The 27,361-nt window shown below is 48.0% G+C and overlaps 1 protein-coding gene and 1 long non-coding RNA gene across 6 annotated transcripts in view; one reads left to right on the plus strand and one right to left on the minus strand.

The window, feature by feature from the left end:
• Window positions 1–8,338, minus strand: part of BRIP1 (BRCA1 interacting helicase 1) — a 660,079-nt gene extending 651,741 nt beyond the window's left edge. Inside the window, exons 1-2 of one of the 5 annotated variants that reach the window (XM_063954025.1) lie at window positions 8,157–8,338; window positions 5,802–5,899 (exon numbers count right to left, since the gene is read on the minus strand). In XM_063954025.1, the coding sequence (XP_063810095.1) occupies window positions 5,802–5,899; window positions 8,157–8,190 (132 nt within the window). In that variant the 5' untranslated portion in view covers window positions 8,191–8,338. Of the gene's footprint in view, window positions 1–5,801; window positions 5,900–7,880; window positions 7,902–7,990; window positions 8,031–8,108 lie in introns of those variants that run through there. The other 4 variants (XM_063954024.1, XM_063954027.1, XM_063954023.1 and 1 more) reach the window with 4 other exon arrangements.
• A 59-nt stretch (window positions 8,339–8,397) lies between these two features.
• Window positions 8,398–27,361, plus strand: part of LOC135031742 (uncharacterized) — a 205,846-nt gene continuing 186,882 nt past the window's right edge. The window contains exon 1 of the long non-coding RNA XR_010227392.1: window positions 8,398–8,565. This is a non-coding gene — a long non-coding RNA (uncharacterized LOC135031742). The remainder of the gene's footprint in view (window positions 8,566–27,361) is intronic.

The following is a 27,361-nucleotide window of genomic DNA, read 5'->3' on the forward strand; positions in this document are numbered from 1 at the left end:
TAAAGCCAAGACCCCCTCGGGCATCCGCCCAAGATGAGCCCACCTTCCTTGTGGAATGGGCATTGACAGATTTTGGCTGTGGCAGGCCTGCCACAGACTGTGCAAGCTGAATTGTACTACAAATCCAACGAGCAATAGTCTGCTTAGAAGCAGGAGCACCCATCTTTTGGGGTGCATACAATATAAACAGCAAGTCAGACTTTCTGACTCCAGCCGTCCTGGAAATATATATATATATATATCTATTTTTAGGGCCCCGACAACGTCTAGCAACTTGGAGTCCTCCAAGTCCCTAGTAGCCGCAGGCACCACAATATGTTGTTTCAGGCGAAACGCTGACACCACCTTAGGAAGAAACTGGGGACGAGTCCGCAGTTCTGCCCTGTCCGAATGGAAAAACAAATATGAGCTTTTTTTAAGACAAAGCCCCCAATTCTGACAATCACCTGGCCGAGGCCAGGGCCACAACATGGTCCCTTTCCATGTGAGATATTTCAAATCCACAGATTTGATCGGTTCAAACCAATATGATTTGAGGAATCCCAACACTACGTTGAGATCCCACGGTGCCACTGGAGGCACACAAGGGGCTGTATATGCAATACTCCCTTGACAAACGTCTGGACTTCAGGAACTGAAGCCAATTTTTTCTGGAAGAAAATCTACAGGGCCGAAACTTGAACCTTAATGGACCCCAATTTGAGGCTCATAGACACTCCTGTTTTCAGGAAGTGCAGAAATCGACCTAGTTGAAATTTTTTCGTGGGGCCTTCCTGGCCTCACCCACGCAACATATTTTCACCACATGTGGTGATAACGTTGTGCGGTCACCTCCTTCCTGGCTTTGACCAGGGTAGGTATGACCTCTTCCGGAATGCCTTTTCCCTTAGGATCCGGTGTTCAACCGCCATGCCGTCAAACGCAGTCGCGGTAAGTCTTGGAACAGACAAGGTCCCTGCTGGAGCAGGTCCTTTCTTAGAGGCAGATGCCACGGTTCCTCTTGGAACAGACATGGTTCTTGCTGAAAGCAAATCCCATCTTAGCTCCCGAGGCCATTAGTCCTCTGTGAGCATCTCTTGAAGTTCCGGGTACCAAGTCCCTCTTGGCCAATCCGGAGCCACGAGTATAGTTCTTACTCCTCTACGTCTTATAATTCTCAATACCTTGGTTATGAGAAGCAGAAGAGGGAACACATACACCGACTGTTACACCCACGGTGTTACCAGGACGTCCACAGCTATCGCCTGAAGGTCTCGTGACCTGGCGCAATACCTGTCCCGTTTTTTGTTCGGGCGGGACGCCATCATTTCCACCTTTGGTCTTTCCCAACGGTTCACAATCATGCGGAAAACTTCCCGATGAAGTTCCCACTCTCCCGGGTGGAGGTCGTGCCTGCTGAGGAAGTCTGCTTCCCAGTCGTCCACTCCCGGAATGAACACTGCTGACAGTGCTATCACATGATTTTCCGTCTAGCGAAAAATCCTTGCAGTTTTGACCACTGCCCTCCTGCTTCTTGTGCCGCCCTATCTGTTTACGTGGGCGACTGCCGTGATGTTATCCCACTGGATCAATACCGGCTGACCTTGAAGCAGAGGCCTTGCTAAGCTTATAGCATTACAAATTTGCTCTTAGCTCCAGTATATTTATGTGGAGAGAATTCTCCAGACTTGATCACACTCCCTGGAAATTTTTTCCCTGTGTGACTGCTCCCCAGCCTCTCAGGCTGGCCTCCGTGGTTACCAGCATCCAATCCTGAATGCCGAATCTGCGGCCCTCTAGAAGATGAGCACTCTGTAATCACCACAGGAGAGACACCCTTGTCCTTGGATATAGGGTTATCCGCTGATGCATCTGAAGATGCGATCCGGACCATTTGTCCAGCAGATCCCACTGAAGAGTTCTTGCGTGAAATCTGCCGAATGGAAGCGCTTCGTAATAAGCCACCATTTTTTACCAGGACTCTTGTGCAATGATGCACTGACACTTTTCCTGGTTTTAGGAGGATCCCGATTAGCTCGGATAACTCCCTGGCTTTCTCCTCTGGGAGAAACACCCTTTTCCTGGACTGTGTCCAGAATCATCCCTAGGACCAGCAGACGTGTCGTCGGAACAACTGCGGTTTTGGAATATTTAGAATCCACCCGTGCTGTCGTAGAACTACTTGAGATAGTGCTACTCCGACCTCCAACTGTTCTCTGGACCTTGTTCCTATCAGGAGGTCGTCCATTTTCTTTGAAGACGAATCCTCATTTCGGTCATTACCTTGGTAAAGACCCGGGGTGCCTTGGACACTCCAACGGCATCGTCTGAAACTGATAGTGACAGTTCTGTACCACGAACCTGAGGTACCCTTGGTGAGAAAAGCAAATTTTGGGACATGGAGGTAAGCATCCCTGATGTCCCGGGACACCATATAGTCCCCTTGTTCCCAGTTCGCTATCACTGCTCTGAGTGACTCCATCTGGATTTGAACCCTTGTAAGTGTTCAAATTTTTCAGATTTAGAATCGGTCTCACCTAGCCTTCTGGCTTCAGTACCACCCTATAGTGTGGAACAATACCCCTTTCCTTGTTGTAGGAGGGGTAATTTTATTATCACCTGCTGGGAATACAGCTTGTGAATTGTTTTCAATACTGCCTCCCTGTCGGAGGGGGACATTGGTACAGCAGACTACAGGAACCTGCGAGGGGGGAAACGCCTCGACATTCCAATCTGTGCCCCTTTGATACTACTTGTAGGATCCAGGGGTCCTGTACGGTCCCAGCGTCATGCTGAGAACTTAGTAGAAGCGGTGGAGGGCTTCTGTTACTGGGAATGGACTGCCTGCTGCAGTCTTCTTCCCTTTCCTCTATCCCTGGGCAGATATCTTATAGGGACGAAAAGACTGAGGCTGAAAAGACGGTGTCTTTTTCTGCAGAGATGTGACTTAGGGTAAAAAACGGTGGATCTTCCAGCAGTTGCCGTGGCCACCAGGTCCCATGGACCGACCCCAAATAACTCCTCCCCTTTTATACGGCAATACATCTTTGTGCCGTTTGGAATCTGCATCCCCTGACCACTGTCGTGTCCATAAACATCTTCTTGCAGATATGGACATCGCATTTACTCTTGATGCCAGAGTGCAAATATCCCTCTGCGCATCTCGTATATATAGAAATGCATCCTTTAAATGCTCTATAGTCAATAAAATACTGTCCCTGTCAAGGGTATCAATATTTTTAGTCAGGGAATCCGACCAAGCCACCTCAGCTCTGCACATCCAGGCTGAGGCGATTGCTGGTCACAGTATAACACCAGCATGTGTGTGTATACTTTTTAGGATATTTTTCTGATAAGCATGTGAGCGCCTTATCCACCCTGAGGGGTGTTTCCCAATGCGCCTTAACTTCTGGCGGGAAAGGGTATACCGCCAATAATTTTCTATCGGGGGAAACCCACGCATCATCACACACTTCATTTAATTTATCTGATTCAGGAAAAACTACAGGTAGTTTTTTCACCTCACACATAATACCCTTCTTTGTGGTACTTGGAGTATCAGAAATATGTAACACCTCCTTCATTGCCCTTAACGTGTGGCCCTAAAGGAAAATACGTTTGTTTCTTCACCGTCGACACTGAAATCAGTGTCCGTGTCTGGGTCTATGTCGACCGACTGAGGTAAATGGGCGTTTTTACAAGCCCCTGACGGTGTCTGAGACGCCTGGACCGGTACTAATTTGTTCGCCGGCCGTCTCATGTCGTCAACCCACTTACAGCGTGTTGACATTATCACGTAATTCCATAAGTAAGCCATCCATTCCGGTGTCGACTCCCTAGAGAGTGACATCACCATTACAGGCAATTTGCTCCGCCTCCTCACCAACATTTTCCTCATACATGTCGACACACACGTACCGACATACAGCACACACATAGGGAATGCTCTGATAGAGGACAGGACCCACTAGCCCTTTGGGGAGACAGAGGGAGAGTTTGCCAGCACACACCAAAATGCTATAATTATACAGGGACAACCCTTATATAAGTGTTCCTCCCATATAGCATTTAATATATATGTATATCGCCAAATCAGTGCCCCCCCTCTCTGTTTTAACCCTGTTTCTGTAGTGCAGTGCAGGGGAGAGCCTGGGAGCCTTCCCCTCAGCCTTTCTGTGAGGGAAAATGGCGCTGTGTGCTGAGGAGAATAGGCCCCGCCCCCTTTTCGGCGGGCTTCTTCTCCGGAGATTGTGAAGTCTGGCAGGGGTTAAATACATCCATATAGCCTCAAGGGCTATATGTGATGTATTTTTCGCCATACAGGTATTCTACATTGCTGCCAGGGCGCCCCCCCCCGCGCCCTGCACCCTCCGTGATCGCTGTGGGAAGTGTGCTGACAGACAATGGCGCACAGCTGCAGTGCTGTGCGCTACCTGAGGAAGACTGAAAAGTCTTCTGCCGCCTGGTTCCGGACCTCTTCAATCTTCAGCATCTGCAAGGGGGTCGGCGGCGCGGCTCCGGGACGAACCCCAGGGCGAGACCTGTGTTCCGACTCCCTCTGAAGCTAATGGTGTCCAGTAGCCTAAGAATCCAATCCATCCTGCACGCAGGTGAGTTGAAATTCTCTCCCCTAAGTCCCTCGATGCAGTGAGCCTGTTGCCAGCAGGACTCACTGAAAATAAAGAACCTAAAAACTTTTTCTAAGCAACTCTTTAAGAGAGCCACCTAGATTGCACCCTTCTCGGACGGGCACAAAAACCTAACTGAGGCTTGGAGGAGGGTCATAGGGGGAGGAGCCAGTACACACCATGTGATCCTAAAAGCTTGCTTTTGTGCCCTGTCTCCTGCGGAGCCGCTATTCCCCATGGTCCTGACGGAGTCCCCAGCATCCACTAGGACGTTAGAGAAATATTGTATTAAATGACCTTCAGGCTGTGTGTATAAGGTGTATATGAAACATAAATGAATTGTGTGAATGTAGACACACTTTGTTTAATGCACAAAGTTATAAAAAATATTGGCTAAAATTACCTTCAGGCTGTGTGTGTAAGGTGTATATAAAACATAAATGTATTCTGTACTTAGATTAAGGTCCCATCACCATGATATCTCATTATGGTATGCAATTATTCCAAAATACGGAAAAATCCGATATCCAAAATACCTCTGGTCCCAAGCATTTTGGATAAGGGATACTCAACCTGTACTATGATATTTATAAACATTGCAGCGATTGTGAACAATATCGAAGATCACACCGAATAGTTTTGAGTGCACAGAATTTAGTGTTATATTCAGTGTTTGAAAGATCTTATTTTATATTTTATTATTAAATATATTGTTTTCTTTTACATTTTACAGTGTGTACACATTGTGTTTTAGTATTGTAAGAAATTGTTTAATGCACTCCTTTGATAATTGTTTTATCTCTCAGTGTTTGTTTAGGACAGGCATGTCCAAACTGCGGCCCTCCAGCTGTTGTGAAACTACATATCCCAGCATGCCCTGACAGTTTTGCTGTCAGAGAATGCTAAAGCTGTGTCAGGGCATGCTGGGATGTGTAGTTTCTCAACAGCTGGAGGGCCGCAGTTTGGACATGCCTGGTTTAGGACTTCAGTTCATTATTTCCATGTACTAATATTTGTCACTATTTTCATATTGTTCTTTGTTTGCCCCACCACTACACTAGATAATGAATGAGCAGCACCCAGGGGTCACTTTTTTACCATTTGTCACATTTCAAAACAACATTCTGTTAATATTTCCAAATGCCTCACCGTCACTGAAAACGTAACATGAAAAATAATGTTAATGTAACTTACTGAATTCATCATAGCAAGCTGAGAGGGATAAGCTTTGCATGGGAACACAATCTTCACCCCACCAATTGTGTATTCAGAACATGTGGATGACATTTTACCTAGGAGGCGGAACAAACCTTTAATAAGAGCTTCAATAAATAAAACAAATTGCCTCAATGCTTCCATTGTAATAATATACATACCATATGCATAGCAGCTTCATATATTATATCTTAAAGGTACAATATAATCAGTGCAATGCTGAACGCGTTTTCTCCACCCCACTTTGCTGGGGTTCACTACGATATGCCGGCGGTCGGGCTCCCGGCGACCAGCATACCGGCGCCGGGAGCCCGACTGCCGGCTTACCGACAGTGTGGCGAGCGCAAATGAGCCCCTTGCGGGCTTGCTGCGCTCGCCACGCTACGGGCACGGTGGCGCGCTATGCGCGCCACACTATTTTATTCTCCCTCCAGGGGGGTCGTGGACCCCCACGAGGGAGAATAAGTGTCGGTATGCCGGCTGTCGGGATCCCGGCACCGGTATACTGTGCGCCAGGATCCCGTCAGTCGGCATACAGAAGACCACCCCTTTGCTGAGTGTCTATCACTAATGTATAGAACATGAAGCTGCAGTATTAAATCATTAAACACAGACGTGTTATTTCTATATTTGCCATTTTTTGACAGAAGCAGCATTCACGGGACAGAATATACGAGAGTGTTGGGCCTAGAGACTCAGGTTTCAGGAGTTGACAACTTTCCCCATGTGACAGTAGCAGTTGGGTATTAGGTAGGTGATGTCTCGTGTTGGGGGAGAAGAAGCATTGTACAAGACACAAGAGGGCGCGTAGGAGGCATTCATTTAGTGAAGTGCTGGAACATACACTAACTGTGACTCCAGCTTCAAAATAAAAGATTACAATATTATACAAATATAGTTCTTAACACTTTAAAGAACCATTTGGGGGGGGGGTTAAATGTTGTTCAGCCAGCCACCACTAGATAGTGCAATTAAATTGTTGCTTCATACAGGTGTTAACAGCTGCCAGCACTGACATTTCTGCTCGCAGCCCCCCGCACTGGCGAGCAGAAATGTGCGCAGAGTGACCAATTTGGGCACATAAACATCAGTTTTCGCATCACGCCCAGCACTTTGGTCAGGTCTAACCGTTTTACGCAGCTAAACCCGCCCAATCTTAAGCCGCATACACACTAGACGATGTTGTGACCGATGTGTCAAACTCGGGTACATCGTCCATGATATAGTCTAGTGTGGACCCAGCTCGCACCGGGATACGGTCATTAGGTCAACCACTATTGGTCGGCATGCATTAGGTCGACATGGTCATTAGATCTGCATGAGTTTTTCACATTTTTTGTCCTTTTTATACTTTACAAATCGGGAATAGTAACCGGTGCCGAGCACAGCGGCAGCAGATCGAGGCACCTTACCCAAAGCATGGAGAGCCATGCGAGGGGACATGGTGCACTAATTGGGGTTCCCTGTCACTTTACAAAGAAAACGACACCAAAAAAAGTTTAAAAAAACAACTCATGTCGACCTTTTTCCATGTCAACCTAAGTCTTTTCGACCTAATGACCCATACCCCTCGCACCGTGTGTATTCGGCTTTAAGTACATCATTCACAGACGTATTGTTTGCATACACCCACAGATTGGCTCATGGTACAGTATATCAGCCATTCGCTTGAACAGCCGATATATATCACCCTAGAGTGTATGTACAGGTACCTTAAGAGCAGCTGGTTGCGCAGCAGCGAGGCAGAACCAATGACCATCACGCATATGTTATGTACTGTATACATACCTCCCAACATGACCCTCTCCAGGAGGGACAGAATGTTCTGCTTATGGACTTTTCTCTTGATATATGATTGCCATCACCTGTTTTGAACAGGTTAATGGATAAGAAAGGTGTTTCAGCACAGGCGATGGCAATCATACATTAAGAGAAAAGTTCAGGAGCAGAGCATTGTGTCCCTCCTGGAGAGAGTCATGTTGGGAGGTATGCTGTATATACTGTAGGCTAGCCCCCTCCCCATATGGTTAGCAGCATCAGCTGCAATCGCCCACACACCGGCACATTGTGACCATTATACAGTCGCCTATCACCAAGAGTGTGTGGGGGTGGGTGGCCACCGCCTGAGAACAGACATCACAGTATGCGGCACCACACAACAACTGTACCCGATGACTCAGATTGCGGCGTCACCCTTGCACAGCACGGGCAGGGAGCACGCAGCACAATATGACGGCCGCTAATAAGCGTCCAGACCATGTCACTGACAGGGGGCGGGGCTCCTACCTTCTACCGTGGCACACCCGCTATACCCCACTATGCGCAGCCACTCACTGCGGGGACTCCCGGGGTCGGAGCAGCACAGCATACAAGCTTTGGCGGGATACTACGCCACACCCCCTCCACCTCTCACAGCCAATGTGCAGCTTCTTTGCAAATCACCAATAAAGGCGCTGTTCGTCACAGCAGCGACGAGAATCGCTAGAAGCGATCCGTGATTGGCTGAGGGAAGGTTGTGACGCCCCTATATGCAGAGTAGCTAACCCCTTCGTAGCTAGGACTTTGCTGTCGTCGCCATGACACCCATCAGACTATATGCAGGGGGCGCGGATGAGCTCTGAGGCAACAATCGATGGCTACCGATGTCGGCACAATTAATCGATGCCCTGATCCCATTTAGTGCGGCCATCGATGGTTTTAACGTCCCAGTTTCTGCACATGCGTTGTGGCGCAGCCGGACATGGTACTGGTTCATATGGGGCAGCGTGAGGGGGTGTGAAGTTGGGGCAGGCAGGCTGTGGAAACATCAGGAGACCATGTGAACATATCTCCCAACATGACCCTCTCCAGGAGGGACACAATGCTCTGCTTCTGGACTTTTCTCATTACTTATGATTACCAGCACCTGTGTTGAACAGGTGAATGGATAAGAAAGGTGTTTCAGCACAGGTGATGGCAATCATAAATTAAGAGAGAAGTCCAGCAGCAGAGCATTATGTCCCTCCTGGAGAGGGTCATGTTGGGAGGTATGTGTGAAGGTTTTTGCTTTGTCACACAGGGTGTAGTACTGCTGACCGGCGGTCAGGAGACCGCCGGTCAGCTTACCGACGCCTGGATCCCGGCGGGGAGGGGCGAGTGCAGCAAGCCCCTTGCGGGCTCGGTGGCGACCTGCGGTCGCCACAGATTCTATTCCCACTCTATGGGTGTCGTGGACACCCACGAGTGGAAATAGTCCCTGTTGGTCGGCATGCCGACCATCGGGATAGTGACCCGTCGGGCTGGTGGAGGAGGTTATGTGACTGGCGGTCACATGAATACCACCCGTCACACATACCTCCCAACATGACCCTCTCCAGGAGGGACACCATGCTCTTCTTCTAAAGTTCCCTCTTAATCTATGATTACCACCACCTGTGCTGAAACACCTGTTCAGCACAGGTGATGGCAATCCTAAATTAAGAAAAAAGTCCAGAAGCAGAGCATTGTGTCTAGGGAGGCCAGTGCCTATAGCTGCTGTGTGGTTCCTATTCCATGTATCTCACACATATTGCTATCCCTATATTCTATACCCTGAGGGGGGCTAAGTGCATCAGGGTCTGATTCAAAAGTTTGGTAACCACTGGGCTAAGGGTTAATTACCTGGGGCAATGCCTGGTAAATATAAAAAGAGAGAGTATTTTTCTGTGCGGTGCACAAAGGTCCAAAACATAACTTCTATGAGATATGTTAGAAATACATTATATTAAAATTAAGGAAGGATGCGGCCGCAGTATGATTGACAGCGGCAGGCATTTGCAGGACGGTGACGTGATGTTGGGACGGGGCGGCTGCTCTGGTTAAAAAAATGGCGGCCGACCACCTGGTGCGCTGCTAGGAGTCAACTTTAGTTTGATGCGTCCGCAATCCAATTGCTGGGCAGCCTTTCCTTGTGTTGGGCAACCCCCAGCATGTGAGGAGATGGATGCAGATCTGGCTGTGTATATCTCTGAGTCGGGTCTATTGTTTTGAATAGTTTAAAACAGGGGTTCTCAAACTCGGTCCTCAGGACCCCACACAGTGCATGTTTTGCAGGTAACCCAGCAAGTGCACAGGTGTATTAATTACTCACTGACACATTTTGAAAGGTCCACAGGTGGAGCTAATTATTTCACTTCTGATTCTGTGAGGAGACCTGCAAAACATGCACTGTGTGGGGTCCTGAGGACCGAGTTTGAGAACCTGTGGTTTAAAATATAACCCCACATTAAATTATATTGTCACATGATCCTATTGAAAATTAGCACTTCCATCTGTGGTGGTGTCTGTGTAGTGTATTATGCACAATGGGGGTCATTCCAAGTTGATCGCAGCAGTAAATTTTTTAGCAGTTGGGCAAAACCATGTGCACTGCAGGGGGGCAGATATAACATTTGCAGAGAGAGATAGATTTGGGTGTGGTGAGTTAAATCTGCAATCTAAATTGCAGTGTAAAAGTAAAGCAGCCAGTATTTCTCTATCGTCCTAGTGGATGCTGGGGTTCCTGAAAGGACCATGGGGAATAGCGGCTCCGCAGGAGACAGGGCACAAAAAGTAAAGCTTTTTCCGATCAGGTGGTGTGCACTGGCTCCTCCCCCCATGACCCTCCTCCAGACTCCAGTTAGATTTTGTGCCCGGCCGAGAAGGGTGCAATCTAGGTGGCTCTCCTAAAGAGCTGCTTAGAAAAAGTTTAGCTAGGTTTTTTATTTTACAGTGATTCCTGCTGGCAACAGGATCACTGCAGCGAGGGACTGAGGGGAGAAGGAGTCAACTCACCTGCGTGCAGGATGGATTGGCTTCTTGGCTACTGGACATCAAGCTCCAGAGGGACGATCACGGGTACAGCCTGGATGGTCACCGGAGCCACGCCGCCGGCCCCCTTGCAGATGCTGAAGACAGAAGAGGTCCAGAATCGGCGGCTGAAGACTCCTGCAGTCTTCAAAAGGTAGCGCACAGCACTGCAGCTGTGCGCCATTTTCCTCTCAGCACACTTCACACGGCAGTCACTGAGGGTGCAGGGCGCTGGGAGGGGGGCGCCCTGGGAGGCAAAATGATTACCTATAAAGGCTAAAAATACCTCACATATAGCCCTAGAGGCTATATGGAGATATTTAACCCCTGCCTAATTTCTCTAAATAGCGGGAGACGAGCCCGCCAGAAAAGGGGCGGGGCCTATCTCCTCAGCACACGGCGCCATTTCCTCTCACAGTTCCGCTGGTCAGGACGGCTCCCAAGTCTCTCCCCTGCACTGCACTACAGAAACAGGGTAAAACAGAGAGGGGGGGGCACATTTATGGCGATAATTTGATATAACAAAGCAGCTATAAGGGAGCACTTATTATAAGGCTATCCCTGATATATATATAGCGCTTTTGGTGTGTGCTGGCAAACTCTCCCTCTGTCTCCCCAAAGGGCTAGTGGGTCCTGTCTTCGTTAGGAGCATTCCCTGTGTGTCTGCTGTGTGTCGGTACGTGTGTGTCGACATGTATGAGGACGATATTGGTGTGGAGGCGGAGCAATTGCCAAATATGAGGATGTCACCCCCTAGGGAGTCGACACCGGAATGGATGCCTTTATTTATGGAACTACGGGATAGTGTCAACACGCTAAAGCAGTCGTTTGACGACATGAGGCGGCCGGACAATCAATTAGTGCCTGTCCAGGCGACTCAAACACCGTCAGGGGCTGTGAAACGCCCTTTGCCTCAGTCGGTCGACACAGACCCAGACACAGGCGATGACTCCAGTGGTGACGGTGACGAATCAACCGTATTTTCCAGTAGGGCCACACGTTATATGATTTTGGCAATGAAGGAGGCGTTACATTTAGCTGATACTACAGGTACCACTAAACAGGGTATTATGTGGGGTATGAAAAAACTACCTATAGTTTTTCCTGAATCAGAAGAATTAAATGACGTGTGTAATGAAGCGTGGGTTGCCCCTGATAAAAAACTGATAATTTCAAAGAAATTATTGGCATTATACCCTTTCCCGCCAGAGGTTAGGGAGCGCTGGGAAACACCTCCTAGGGTGGACAAGGCGCTAACACGCTTATCTAAACAAGTGGCGTTACCCTCTCCTGAGACGGCCGCACTTAAAGATCCATCAGATAGGAGGATGGAAAATATCCAAAAAAGTATATACACACATGCAGGTGTTATACTACGACCAGCTGTAGCGACTGCCTGGATGGGCAGTGCTGGGGTAGTTTGGTCAGAGTCCCTGATTGAAAATATTGATACCCTGGACAGGGACAATATTTTACTGTCGTTAGAACAAATAAAGGATGCATTTCTTTATATGCGTGATGCACAGAGGGATATCTGCACACTGGCATCACGGGTAAGTGCTATGTCCATTTCGGCCAGAAGAGCTTTATGGACGCGACAGTGGTCAGGTGATGCGGATTCAAAACGCCATATGGAAGTTTTGCCGTATAAAGGGGAGGAGTTATTTGGAGTCGGTCTATCAGATTTGGTGGCCACGGCTACAGCCGGGAAATCCACCTTTCTACCTCAAGTCACTCCCCCACAGAAAAAGGCACCGACTTTTCAACCGCAGCCCTTTCGTTCCTTTAAAAATAAGAGAGCAAAGGGCTATTCATATCTGCCACGAGGCAAAGGTCGAGGGAAGAGACAGCAACACGCAGCTCCTTCCCAGGAACAGAAGCCCTCCCCGGCTTCTACAAAAGCCTCAGCATGACGCTGGGGCTCCTCAAGCGGACTCGGGGATGGTGGGCGGTCGTCTCAAAAATTACAGCGCGCAGTGGGCTCACTCGCAGGTAGATCCCTGGATCCTGCAGATAATATCTCAAGGGTACAGGTTGGAATTAGAGACGGATCCACCTCGCCGTTTCCTGAAGTCTGCTTTACCAACGTCCCCCTCCGAAAGGGAGACGGTTTTGGAAGCCATTCACAAGCTGTACTCTCAGCAGGTGATAGTCAAGGTACCTCTTCTACAACAAGGGAAGGGGTATTATTCCACTCTTTTTGTGGTACCGAAGCCGGATGGCTCGGTAAGGCCTATTCTAAATCTGAAGTCCTTGAACCTGTACATAAAGAAGTTCAAGTTCAAAATGGAGTCACTCAGAGCAGTGATAGCGAACCTGGAAGAGGGGGACTTTATGGTATCCTTGGACATCAAGGATGCGTATCTCCACGTTCCAATTTACCCCTCACACCAGGGGTACCTCAGGTTCGTTGTACAAAACTGTCACTATCAGTTTCAGACGCTGCCGTTCGGATTGTCCACGGCACCTCGGATCTTTACAAAGGTAATGGCCGAGATGATGATTCTTCTTCGAAGAAAAGGCGTATTAATTATCCCATACTTGGACGATCTCCTAATAAGGGCGAGGTCCAGAGAACAGCTAGAGATGGGATTAGCACTGTCTCAAGAAGTGCTAAAACAGCACGGGTGGATTCTGAATATTCCAAAATCCCAGTTAATGCCGACAACTCGTCTGCTGTTCCTAGGGATGATTCTGGACACGGTTCAGAAAAAGGTTTTTCTCCCGGAGGAAAAAGCCAAGGAGTTATCCGAGCTTGTCAGGAACCTCCTAAAACCAGGAAAGGTGTCTGTACATCAATGCACAAGAGTCCTGGGAAAAATGGTAGCTTCTTACGAAGCAATTCCATTCGGCAGATTCCACGCAAGAATTTTCCAAAGGGATCTGTTGGACAAATGGTCAGGGTCGCATCTTCAGATGCACCTACGGATAACCCTGTCTCCAAGGACAAGGGTGTCTCTTCTGTGGTGGTTGCAGAGTCCTCATCTATTGGAGGGCCGCAGATTCGGCATACAGGATTGGATCCTGGTGACCACGGACGCCAGCCTGAGAGGCTGGGGAGCAGTCACACAAGGAAGAAACTTCCAGGGAGTATGGACGAGCCTGGAAACGTCTCTTCACATAAACATTCTGGAACTAAGAGCAATATACAATGCTCTAAGCCAGGCAGAACCTCTGCTTCAGGGAAAACCGGTGTTGATCCAGTCGGACAACATCACGGCAGTCGCCCATGTGAACAGACAGGGCGGCACAAGAAGCAGGAGTGCAATGGCAGAAGCTGCAAGGATTCTTCGCTGGGCAGAGAATCATGTGATAGCGCTATCAGCAGTGTTCATCCCGGGAGTGGACAACTGGGAAGCAGACTTCCTCAGCAGACACGATCTTCACCCGGGAGAGTGGGGACTTCATCCAGAAGTCTTCCACATGCTGGTAACCCGTTGGGAAAGACCAATGGTGGACATGATGGCGTCTCGCCTCAACAAAAAACTGGACAGGTATTGCGCCAGGTCAAGAGATCCGCAGGCAATAGCTGTGGACGCGCTGGTAACGCCTTGGGTGTACCAGTCGGTGTATGTGTTTCCTCCTCTGCCTCTCATACCAAAAGTATTGAGAATTATACGGCAAAGAGGCGTAAGAACGATACTAGTGGTTCCGGATTGGCCAAGAAGGACTTGGTACCCGGAACTTCAAGAAATGATCACGGAAGATCCGTGGCCTCTACCTCTAAGGAGGGACTTGCTTCAGCAGGGTCCCTGTCTGTTTCAAGACTTACCGCGGCTGCGTTTGACGGCATGGCGGTTGAACGCCGGATCCTAATGGAAAAAGGCATGCCGGAAGAAGTCATTCCTACTTTGATTAAAGCAAGGAAAGAAGTAACCGTGCAACATTATCACCGAATTTGGCGAAAATATGTTGCGTGGTGCGAAGATCGGAGTGCTCCGACGGAGGAATTTCAACTGGGTCGATTCCTACATTTCCTGCAATCAGGATTGTCTATGGGTCTCAAATTGGGATCTATTAAGGTTCAATTTTCGGCCCTGTCGATTTTCTTTCAAAAAGAATTGGCTTCAGTCCCTGAAGTCCAGACCTTTGTGAAGGGAGTGCTGCATATACAGCCTCCTGTGGTGCCTCCAGTGGCACCGTGGGATCTCAATGTAGTTTTGGATTTTCTAAAATCTCATTGGTTTGAACCACTAAATAAGGTGGATTTGAAATATCTCACTTGGAAAGTGACCATGCTTCTAGCCCTGGCTTCTGCCAGGAGAGTGTCAGAATTGGCAGCTTTATCTTACAAAAGCCCATATCTGATTTTCCATTCGGACAGGGCAGAACTGCGGACTCGTCCGCATTTTCTCCCTAAGGTGGTGTCAGCATTTCATCTGAACCAGCCTATTGTAGTGCCTGCGGCTACAAGTGACTTGGAGGACTCCAAGTTACTGGACGTTGTCAGAGCATTAAAAATATATATTGCAAGAACAGCTGGAGTCAGAAAATCTGACTCGTTGTTTATATTGTATGCACCCAACAAGATGGGTGCTCCTGCGTCTAAGCAGACGATTGCTCGTTGGATCTGTAGCACAATCCAACTGGCACATTCTGTGGCAGGCCTGCCACAGCCTAAATCTGTAAAGGCCCACTCCACAAGGAAGGTGGGCTCATCTTGGGCGGCTGCCCGAGGGGTCTCGGCATTACAACTTTGCCGAGCAGCTACGTGGTCAGGGGAGAACACGTTTGTAAAATTTTACAAATTTGATACTCTGGCTAAGGAGGACCTGGAGTTCTCTCATTCGGGGCTGCAGAGTCATCCGCACTCTCCCGCCCGTTTGGGAGCTTTGGTATAATCCCCATGGTCCTTTCAGGAACCCCAGCATCCACTAGGACGATAGAGAAAATAAGATTTTACTTACCGATAAATCTATTTCTCGGAGTCCGTAGTGGATGCTGGGCGCCCATCCCAAGTGCGGATTATCTGCATAAATTGTACATAGTTATTGTTAACTTATTCGGGTTATTGTTGTAGGAAGCCATCTTTCAGAGGCTCCGCTGTTATCATACTGTTAACTGGGTTTAGATCACAAGTTGTACGGTGTGATTGGTGTGGCTGGTATGAGTCTTACCCGGGATTCAAAATCCTCCCTTATTGTGTACGCTCGTCCGGGCACAGTACCTAACTGGAGTCTGGAGGAGGGTCATGGGGGGAGGAGCCAGTGCACACCACCTGATCGGAAAAAGCTTTACTTTTTGTGCCCTGTCTCCTGCGGAGCCGCTATTCCCCATGGTCCTTTCAGGAACCCCAGCATCCACTACGGACTCCGAGAAATAGATTTATCGGTAAGTAAAATCTTATTTTACCCTGCACAGAAACAAAATAACCCACCCAAATCTAACTCTCTCTGCAAATGTTATATCTGCCTCCCCTGCAGTGCACATGGTTTTGCCCAACTGCTAAAAAATTTCCTGCTACGATCAACTTGGAATTACCCCCAATATCCAGATTATTATTTAATTGTGGCCTCAAAATAACCTACTAAATTGGTTGGTAGACATACTGTATTAACACTACGGTCTGTAATACTGTTTATATGACCTCTTCCGCATAATATCCAAGTAATGTTTATTCACAGTCTTAAAATGCCCAACTAATTTTGCAGGTAGACTTACTGATATAGATGGTCAGTATTTAATAATGGGGGTCATTCCGACACGATCGCACCCTGCGCTTCTTCGCAGCCGTGCGATCGGGTCGTAACTGTGCATGCGCAGCGGCTGCATTGCGCAGGCGTGTCGTTGCCGCAGCGACACCGCGAGCGTAGACAGCGGTCGCAGCGGCGACTACAAGAAGTTTGACAGGATGAAGGTGGAACCGTGCGGCAACTCACTGTTTTCGGGGAGTGGTGAGTCCAACGCAGGCGCGTCCAGCCGTTTGGAGGGCGGATGTCTGACGTTAATTCCGGGACCTGCATCGCTGGCTCGATCGCACAGGGTAAGTAACTCTAACTCTGGTCTTCTTTTACAGGAAACTTTTTTAGCATAGCAGGGCTGCACAAGCGTTCGCAGCCCTTCTATGCAGAAATACACTCCCCATAGGCGGCGTCTAGTTGATCACACGGGCAGCAAAAAGTTGCTACGTGCGATCAACTCGGAATGACCCCCAATATTCAAACTTTTAGCCACTTCTGGCCCAGTATTTATAGTGCAGATTAACACATACCAAGTGTGAGTAATGGTAATCATTTCCATAGCATTCAATAATTAGCCACTTTTTCTCCTGGCATGCCTCAACCCTGCACATTCCGGACTAAGGGGGTAATTCAGAGTTGATCGTAGATGTGCTACATTTAGCACATCTACGATTATTTATTGTGACATGCGGGGGGACGCCCAGCACAGTGCTACTCCGCCCTGCATGTCAGGCCCGACCCCCACATATGGAGCAATGTTATCTGTTGCTGCAGTTGAATATACACTGTTTTCTTTACAGTTTCCTATGATGTCTGGCTGTCATAGTAAGGCAGATAGTGCTGTATAGTATATGTCATGGAGATTACAGATCTATTGTGGGAAGTTCTCAGATCTTGTTTGTATCTGTAACCAGTTGCGCCAAGAGGGGTATTCCTGCTAGGGAGGCCACAGGTGTAGAGAGCCATGCCAGGCCCCTGTAAAGGGGTAGGGGTGTGGCTTAATAAAGTAGGCGTGTCTATGCCCTTTAATATAAAATAATAAAATAATTGTTGGGCCGCGAAGTGGCTATGCAAGCTCCACAAGCAGTTTTGACATAAGGTGGTCTGGGAAAGGGCACCCGCTTCCTACCTTACTTGATCTGGAAGCGGGTCCCTCCTCCCCAGCCAGCACCATCTTCCCAGTGATATTTGGGAAGATGAAGCTGCCCACTAGAGGGGAAAGACTCTGGCACAGCTCCTGAGTCTTTACTTTCTATGTGTGCCACTATCTTCCCGAATATATCACTGGAAATATGGCGCCGCGGCCGGCCAGGTACAGTACAGGTATACTCGGGGGGTGGGAGGGGTCAGAGGACCCAGACTCCTCCAGCAACCCGGTCCCAGGCGATTTGTATCTCCCACCCTCGGTGCCACTGAGGGAGGCATAACTAGGGCCCCGAGATGGTATGCCCCTGCCCTGTCGATGGGCAGCACACAGGTTCTGCGGAGGCAGGGGTGTCACTGGGTCACATAAAACTTCTGCAGTTGAAAAGACCCCTTCGTTCATCAAAAGTGCATGCCACTGGGAAGGGGGCGTGGCCTCGCTGGAAGGGGAATGGCCTTGCAGCCTGCCACCTCTTTAGCTCTCCCAGGGGTGTGCCCTGCATGCTTGGAGATGCTGTGCTGCCAGTGGAGACTTGTGTGGCTGCACGAACAGCTCCTACCATGTGTAAGGAGCTGAGGGCTGCACGTAATGTCACAATGCAGCCTCTGGTTCCTGTCACTGAGGAGGAGCCAGCATTTTGGTGTCACCCCTCTGAGGGTGGCACCTGTGTGCGGCTCGCCACCCCCATAGTGATGCCACTGCAAAGGATATGGTCATTCTCCCTAGTATAGGGCGGATCTTGCCACGGGCAAGCAGGACTTTTGCCCGGGGCGCCGCCATCCGGAGGGCGCCGCACCAGGGCAAGATCCGCTACTGCTGTGCCCCCCGCTGTGTCCCGCTGCCGCTGCGTCCCGCTGTGAAGGGCGTCCCGATGTGAAGGGAACTAGACGAGTAGCGTCTAGTTTCCCTTCGTGGAGGGGACCTTTACTGTGCGGTGCGCAATGACGTCATCGCGCACCGCACAGCAAAGGTCCTCTTCACGAAGGGAACTAGATGCTACGCGTCTAGTTTCCCTTCGTGGAGAGGACCTTTGCTGGGTGGTGCGCGATGACGTCATCGCGCACTGCTCAGCATTTCAGCGGCGCTACTACTATACAGGGGGCGTAACTGACCACACCTCCTTATGAAGCCACGCCCCTATGTCCTTCCCGGGGCGCAAAAAGGGCTCGAACCGGCCCTGCCTGGCAGCCCTCTCTGCAAGTCTGAGCCTATTGCGAACAGAACATACTTCTGACAATTTTAACTTAAGGTGCCCATTCATTAGACGACCTGTAAATGATGATTTCACGTTAACGATTTTCTGTGAACTCCTCCGGCAGCTCCTCGGCAGTCCCGGGCAAATGATATAGTACAATACACATAAGATATATCTTAAGATCTGGGAGTGGCTACATCAAGGAGCATGCTGTAGTTGACGATAGCTTCAAATCTTCCCTGCAGCAGAGAAGATCTGAAGCTCCGACCAATGACCAGCGGGACCGCGGATCGTGCTCGTTCACAGACACTGAACGATCTGCACTATAATAAACGATTTGTAGTTCCGATCCATCAGAAATGGCCAAATCGCTCATACTATCATCTAGTGTTTGGGCACCTTTACTCATCTACCTTGTAGGATGTGTCAATTTTTACAGAATTATTTTCTAGTTCGTTTTACCATCACCAACCTGTCATTAATGACTACTACTGGATCTACTCGGCCACAGGACATTATATATTATAGTAAGATTTAATGCCATCACTGGCTTCAGGGTCAAATGCAGGATTTCAGGGGGTGGGTTTGGTTTAAAATCAAATATTTGATTTTAGACCGAGTGCCACAAGGCCATGAATAATGCTAAATTAGCACGTAACAAGCTACAGTGTGCTCCAGACAAAGTGCAATTTATGTAATACAATACGTCAGACATATGCAGACCCAATGATCACTGTAAGCAACTTACCATATTCTCTCTCTGGTGCGATGGTTGAGCACTCAGATCCACAGGCACATACAGACACAGAAGACTTGGTAAAAAATCTGCTGCCACTGGGCATGTACAGCAGCTCCATTCTGCCCTTTATACTGTATGTAATGACCGCTGGCTAGACTGTGGGGAAGGATGGTTTCCAGGCAACTGGAAACCCCCCTGAATTCGCCTATGTGCTCTTTCACCATCACTTGGAAGCATATCCTTCTGGGAGGTGATTGCTGTTGACCATGGCTATTTCCTCCTGAATTCTTACTTTGAAGCAAGACTGCAAGATGCTGGGTGCAACAGAGGGCAGCCAGGAGATGGATTAGAGCAGCGATTCTGAACTCCAGTACCTCTAGCAGGTCATGTTTTATGGATTTCTTTACAATCAACAAAATAAATTCAGTAATTATACCACAGGAATTCCTGACCTGTTGGGAAACCTTCAGGATTGAGCTTGATAGCCATTTGATTAAAGGATTAGCAGTTATCTGTAGGTCAGAGGAGTTGAGCAAGTATAGGCATCTTGCAGGAATATAGTACAATCTTTTGAAAGAATAGTGTTTTAATGCTGACTAATAGCTCATTAAAAAAAAAAGTCAGCTTAAAGTAGTGATGATACACAAAGATAAAGGCAGGCTTAACATGGAGCTTTGCTCACTTTTTTATGATTTTATTTCTTTTACACGTGTTGGCAAAGGGTAATGCAGTTACCTACCACTTTAAAGGTCCAATTTGCTTCACCTATCTTGCAAATAAATCAGCCTAAAGTTAGACAAATCCATGCACCTGCAAAATGACATACACATTAATAAACAGGATATTGACTGTATTAATTAGATAAATTAAGGGCCTGGATGTAATGGGAGCCGAGTTTAGTGTCCGGGATAAAGATGCACAAAGTCGGACATTATAATTCGGATCCTACTTCTCACTGGATTTTTAGACCAGGAAGCATCTGACTTTTTCAGACCAACCGGCATGCGCCTGTTGTTTTAACAGTTGCACAGTGATAGAAAATCACCCATTTGCACCCAAAAGTCCCATGATTGAAGCAACACACACCCTAAAAAAAACCCAGTCCTCCAAGACACACAAGCAGCTTATGCTAATTAAAATGATATGCGGCGACTTCCGGTGGGCGGGCCGAACGGATCGGCTGCTTTTAGCAGAGAGCTCTCCGTGCACCTCGCCAATATAGCTCTTATCATCAGCTATATTTGGTCCAGGGGCCCCATTTTCACGACTACGGGGCGCGGAGATAATAGGGAGCAAAGAGGTGCTCTCCCCGGCTCGCTCCCCTCCTCCTTTGAGCCCACCGAAAGAGGCACACGTTTAGTGCCCGGCACAGCGGCGGCCATCTTGGGACTCGCGACCATCCGAGTCCGGCCCGCCTGACACACAGAGCAGCCAGCAAGTGCCCCGGAGAGACAGACTGGTGACGTCTCCCCTCACCACCCCTCGCGGCAGCCGCTGCTTGAGCTCCGGTCTCAATCATCGCACCGCGGACCTCGGCCGAGGCCCGCGATCCCCCTCCTGGGAACACCCCACCTGCGTCACTCCTGGGACAGCTGAAGGAAACTACACAGCCAGCCAGCGTTACAGAGTCACAGGAGGGCCTAATTGACGGCACTTCCCTCCATATCCCCGCTGTGTCCGCAGCACCCTGGCTGACTGAGGCCTACAACACCACACTCCCGGCAACTCCTGGCAAACTACTGGTGAGCGGTGCAGTCATACCTCCCCCCAACCCGAAACCACAAGGAAGTGAACCACCACCCCACGCTGTGGGTCCCACAGGTACCGCGCTGGTCGCTGCCTGTAACCCACGACAAAGACAGGCGAGCCCTAAGTTTTGAGCCCAAACAAGTCTGACAAATCAACCTACATACAGGGCCCAGCTGACCCCCTTGCCCCCTCCTGGTATCCTGAGGTTTCCCTGACCGTTCTATACCTTCTGCAACGCCTGAGTCGCGCTCACACGGCATTACAACCTATAACTCTTGTTACACCTAGCCTGAAGACAAACTTATCATCATGGAAAAATACGTGGCTAAAACGCTCCGGGCAAATAAAAACTCTCAAAATAAAAACAAGCCGACACCCAAAGAGCAAAGCCCACTTCAACAGCGGTCACCTTCCTCGCCGGGCGAAAGAGATGCAGACGACTCATCGTCGACTGACCTCAGGGCCAGCCCGTCCGCCGTACAGAGGGCCAGGGAGATTACGGAAATCATATCACCCTTGTTTGACGCGAAACTGGCACCCTTATTAGAGGCCATCAACTCAGCTGCGGCCCAAATATCACAACACACTCAACGATTAACAGAGGCTGAGGATCGTATCTCCACATTGGAAGACGACCAACACGCGATCCAATCACAATTAAAAGCTCACGATAACACGCTAACAGCCATGAACGATAAAATTGAAGATTTGGAAAATCGCAACCGTCGAAACAATTTGCGCCTCGTTGGGCTTCCAGAGACGGTCAGGCAAAAGGATTTGATGGACTTAGTCACCCGCTGGCTGCCCTCAACTTTAGATCTCCCTTCCTCACCGACCTCATATCTAGTGGAACGAGTTCACCGCATCGGCCCCGAAAGACAACCCTCCCAATCTGCTCAATCACGCCCCAGACCGGTAATTTTCAAACTGCTAAATTACCTGGACAAGGTAAAAATTATGGAACAATACCGCAAGAGTTCCGGTCTCTGCTATGAGGGCTCCAAGATCCTCCTCTTCCAGGACTTCTCCTTCCAGGTCTCCTCGCAACGAAGGGAATTCTCCCCAATATGCAAGGAACTATTCTCTCGGAACATTAGATTCGCACTCTTATACCCCGCAAAATTGAGAATCTTCCACGCAGGAAAACCAAATTATTTTGATTCCCCAGAACCGGCACGGAACTTTCTCAAATCACTTGACACCCATGGATCAAACTCCTGTATGGATGACGCGGACTGAGTGCCCTGGAGTAGCAAGTATCCCTTTGTTATAAATAATCTTCTATATTTTTCTAATGGCTAACACACTACTAAATTTAGACAGTCGATTAGTCTGGTTGCAGATAAATCTGTTGTTTTCATGTATGATGTTGGGACAGGGAAGGGGGGGGACTGCTTACCCACCCTCTCTGTCTATGCCTACCTTTTCCCCTTTGTCTAATCTTTTCACAGTTTCAGTTAAACACAAATGGTTCCTAGAACCATTCTCTTGGGTTCAGATATTTCAAAAATGTTTTGACCGATGGCTTATATTGTTTTTGTTATCACAGTTTACATGTATTACAGTGCATCATGGTTATCTAAGTGCTCCCCTACATGCTGCCATATTACACTCCTTTTGCCCTACCTCCGCTCGCTGGGACGGGGGGCCGGGCCTTTGCTTGTGGCTTCTCTCTCCAAGTTCCATTAGACTGGGTATTGGATAATGATAGACCCACGAGCAGCTGAGACATCTGTAGATGGCTCAAAGACATCACTCAAATTAGTCTCATGGAACGTGGAGGGCTTGAACACACCGATTAAGAGGAAGAAAATCCTAAATCATCTTAAAAAATTTCACCCAGATGTGGTGTTTCTACAGGAGACACACTGGCGTAGTTCAGATCCAAATAAATTGAGAGATGCTTGGGTGGGTGATTTTAGAAGCGCCTCATATAGCACCAAGACACGAGGAGTCTTAATACTCTTTCGTAAATCATTACACTATGAAATAAGGGAGGAGTGGATAGACCCGGAAGGTCGATTCTTATTATTGAAGATGGATATTGAAGGTTAACGATTTACCTTAGCATGTATCTATGCCCCTACAGGTTCAAACACATCCTTCTTCTCAAGCATATTTGTTAACCTGCAGGGCTGGATTGAGGGCTCATTGATTTTGGGAGGTGACCTTAATGTAGTCCTGGACCCTCAGTTAGATGCATCAGGAAGTCCTAAACAATCAGGTTCCAATAGGCCAATACCACCCACACTTTCCTTGATGCTAGACTCCCTACAACTTCTTGATCCCTGGAGGTTTACACACCACGACGCCAGGGAATACTCCTTCTCTCACCCGCACAAAACATTCTCTAGATTGGATTATTGGCTGGTATCGGCCTCTCTAATACACAGAGTAGAAGATTCAACCATAGCTAGTATCCTACTATCTGATCACGCTCCTATCTCATTAACAATCACGTTGGCCACACCTCGCACAATCTCTTACAATTGGCGCTTCCCAGAATACTTAGCCACCTCAGAAGACTTTAAACTCTACCTGTCTCAGTCCTTCCTAAACTACGCACAAGATAATGCAACACACACAAATGACATGAACCTTTTCTGGCAAGCTTCCAAACCTGTTCTCAGAGGCCAAATACTATCTTATGTTGCCACAAAGAAAAAACGCTTTAAGGAAAGGATGTCCACAGCTTCCCAACAGGTGACCACCACATACTCAAGGTTACTGGCCGACCCCACTGAAAACAATAGGCTACAATACAAGGACGCCAAATTAGTTCATGACACTTTATGCACAGAACAGGCCAAGCTATTCCTCTCTTTCCAAACTAATAAATACTTCCGCTGGGGCAACAGGCCAGGAAAATTATTAGCTAACATGGTAAGGACCCAGAACACTCCCAAACATATCCCCTCAATTCGAGACAGTCACACTAAGCCTTCACTGATCCAGGAGGCAATTAGTAATACCTTCCTGAAATTCTTTGAAAATCTTTACACAGCACCCCCTGACCAGCCTGAGATAGGAGAGGACTTCTTACTACAAGCTGACCTCCCTACTCTTAGTGACACTGATAAAAGGTGTCTCACCGCCCCCATTACAGATGAGGAACTGGAATTAACCATAAAATCCCTTCCCAATGGGAAATCTCCAGGCCCAGACGGTCTGTCAGCAGCCTACTACAAAACACTCCTTCCACACATCAAAAAACATCTAGGGGCCCTCTATAACTCAATTCTGACTGGAGGTCCGGCTCCGCCTGACTTCAACACAGCCAGAATCATTGTTTTACCCAAACCAAACAAAGACCATACTTTGGTATCGTCCTACAGACCCATCTCGCTACTAAACCAAGACTTCAAAATTTTTACAAAAATCCTCGCCTCCTGCCTCCAATTGATACTGCCCACACTACTACACCCTGCACAGACAGGATTTCTACGCAATAAACACTCTGTGATCAATGTCCGATCTTTAATAGCGGCCATGATCAAATCCCACGAATCACGGGAGATGGGAAACACAATCCTCAGTTGTGACGCAGACAAGGCCTTTGACAGAGTGTCTTGGGCCCATATCAAAAGGATACTTAGACACCAGAACTTTGATCCCGCCTTTACACATGTTTTTCAAACACTATACCAAAACCCCCAAGCCTTCTTGACAATCAACGCCCATAACTCAAAACGTTTCATACTACAACGCGGGACCAGACAAGGTTGTCCTTTATCCCCTCTCTTATTTAACCTAGCAATGGACCCCCTCCTCAGACACTTCTTAAAAGAAAAAAATGGAGAGGTATTAAACTAGCCAACCAGGAACTTAAATTTTCAGCATTTGCGGATGACATACTACTCTATGTTAGCAATCCTCATGAGGCCATGCCGCATTTGCTTAACATACTTAACTCTTTTGAAGCAGTATCAGGATTCAAAATTAATTACTCAAAGACAGAAGCATTAGCCTTCTTCCCTGCAGCTAAATTGGGGTGGGGTGACACCTTTCCATTCCAATGGGCAAGGAATAACCGTCTCACCTACCTGGGCATCATAATCCCGGATCACCCTTCCAAATTATACTCCCTTAACTTTCTCCCACTCCTCGCCAAAACTCAAGCAGATTTCACCAGATGGGCTCACCTTCCGCTAACATACACAGGCAGAGGTCACTTGTATAAGATGATCAGCTTCCCACGCCTCTTATATGTGTTACAAATGCTTCCGATGATCCCAAATAAAAGCACATTTGTTCAACTAGACAAAGCGCTGACTAAATTTATCTGGGCGGGTAAACGCCCACGATTTTCCCTATTCAAATTGCGACAACCGAGATCACTCGGTGGTTTGAACTTGCCATGCCTTCGTGCATACGCATTAGCAGCAAATTACAGGATCGCCCTGGACTGGGTGGGTGGACAAAACAAATACACCAACGCACAATTAGAACAATCTTTCATACCCACCTGGAACCTGACGTCCCTGCTGCACACTTCCCCGAATAACATGCCTAACCATATAAGAGACAATGTGCTTATCTCTTCTGCTTGTGCTGCTTGGCAACAGATCCGCTCTCAATTAAAACTCTCAAACCAGACGTCACTCTTTACACCTCTCTGGGGCAACCCTGATTTTAAGCCACATGTCACCTCTCCGATATTCCGTAATTGGCACGACGGGGGACTGAAATATGTACATCACTTCTTAGACACCCAAAATTTAACACTACTCACACACTCGCAGATCATAGAGCGTTTCCCGAACCTATCCATACCGCTATTCCCCTTCCTTCAAGCGAGCAGCTTTGTAAGAAAGTTATTATCCCTTTTATCCTCCCAAGATATTTCTAATGCTTTAGATAGATCTGCTCGACTTAACCCAAAAGGTCATTTCTCAATAGCATTTATACACACACACTCTCGCCCATTACTAAATATAGATTCTGGCACAGTGGGCTTACTGAAATGGACAAGAGATTTCCCGGACCTTACACTAAGAGCTATTCTAGACGCCAACAGCTACCTAGATAAGACACTGGGCTCAGTCACATACACAGAGATGCACCAGAAAATACTACACAGAGCATACGTCACCCCTAGATTGAGATTTCTCATAGGAGCTGCCCCTTCATCCCGCTGTTACAAGTGCACCGCTTTAGAGGCAGGTATAGTTCATTGCCTCTGGTCATGCCCTAAAGTACAGGTCTTATGGCAGGCACTACAATTATATATAACTGCAGAGCTGAAAATACAATTCACCATAACTGAAACTTGGGCGTTTTGGGGCATTTACCCATCTTCCCCACCCAACATGCTAACCAAAGGTAATCGCATCCTATTAATCAAACTGGCCGCTGCAACAAAGAAAACAATCCTCTCTCAATGGGTCTCCACCGACCCAATCCCCATTACATTGCTACATCCTAGAATCTCCCATCTCTTCCACTTGGATTGGACCAACACTACACTACAGAAAGACAAGCTAACGGAAAAACACTTCCAAACTTGGTTGCCGTATGTTATAACTCTTCCCCCACTGGTAAGGGCCGCTCTGCAACAATGTTTTCAAGATACCAGATGGTATTTACTGGAGACACTTAACTCCACTGCTCCTTTCTGACTTTGATCTTCATCTACATACCTGTCTTTACATAATCTCTACAGGACCCGATGTGGCTTTATAATATCTTGTTTATTTTTACATAATTGATTGTTCTAAATACATGTCTAATGATGTTAAAATATGGCGGAGTACCAAAATCTATATGTATCGCCAAGCTGTTTTGCACTGAATACATTTGTTACTTGTTATCTGTTACTATATTCTGTAACCATCTGTCAATAAAAAATTTTGAAAAAAAAAAAAAATGATATGCGGCAATGGCTATATTCTGCGCATAATTGTGGCTGTATCAGCATACCAAATTATGGGCCTAAATCAGACCTGGACGCTGCAGTGGCAACGTTCACAGGCTGTAGCCCGGTGAAATGTGCGCACGTGCAGCAGCTGCACTGCGCATGCACACATAGTGAGATGCGATGGCATCTCACTTGTGCGATCGCCTCCGCCTGTTTGACAGGCAGAGGCGTTTGCAGGTAGGGAGGGGGCGTCGCAGCGGCGTTAAAGACCGTCAACTCGGCTATGGGGGGACGCGGTCCGGACAACAGAAGCGTATCTGGACCATTTGTGGGGCGGGTTGCGTGACGTCACATGGCGGTGTCAAAGT

This window comes from Pseudophryne corroboree, chromosome 2 (genome assembly GCF_028390025.1).
Source record: "Pseudophryne corroboree isolate aPseCor3 chromosome 2, aPseCor3.hap2, whole genome shotgun sequence".
Classification (NCBI taxonomy): Eukaryota; Metazoa; Chordata; class Amphibia; order Anura; family Myobatrachidae; genus Pseudophryne; species Pseudophryne corroboree.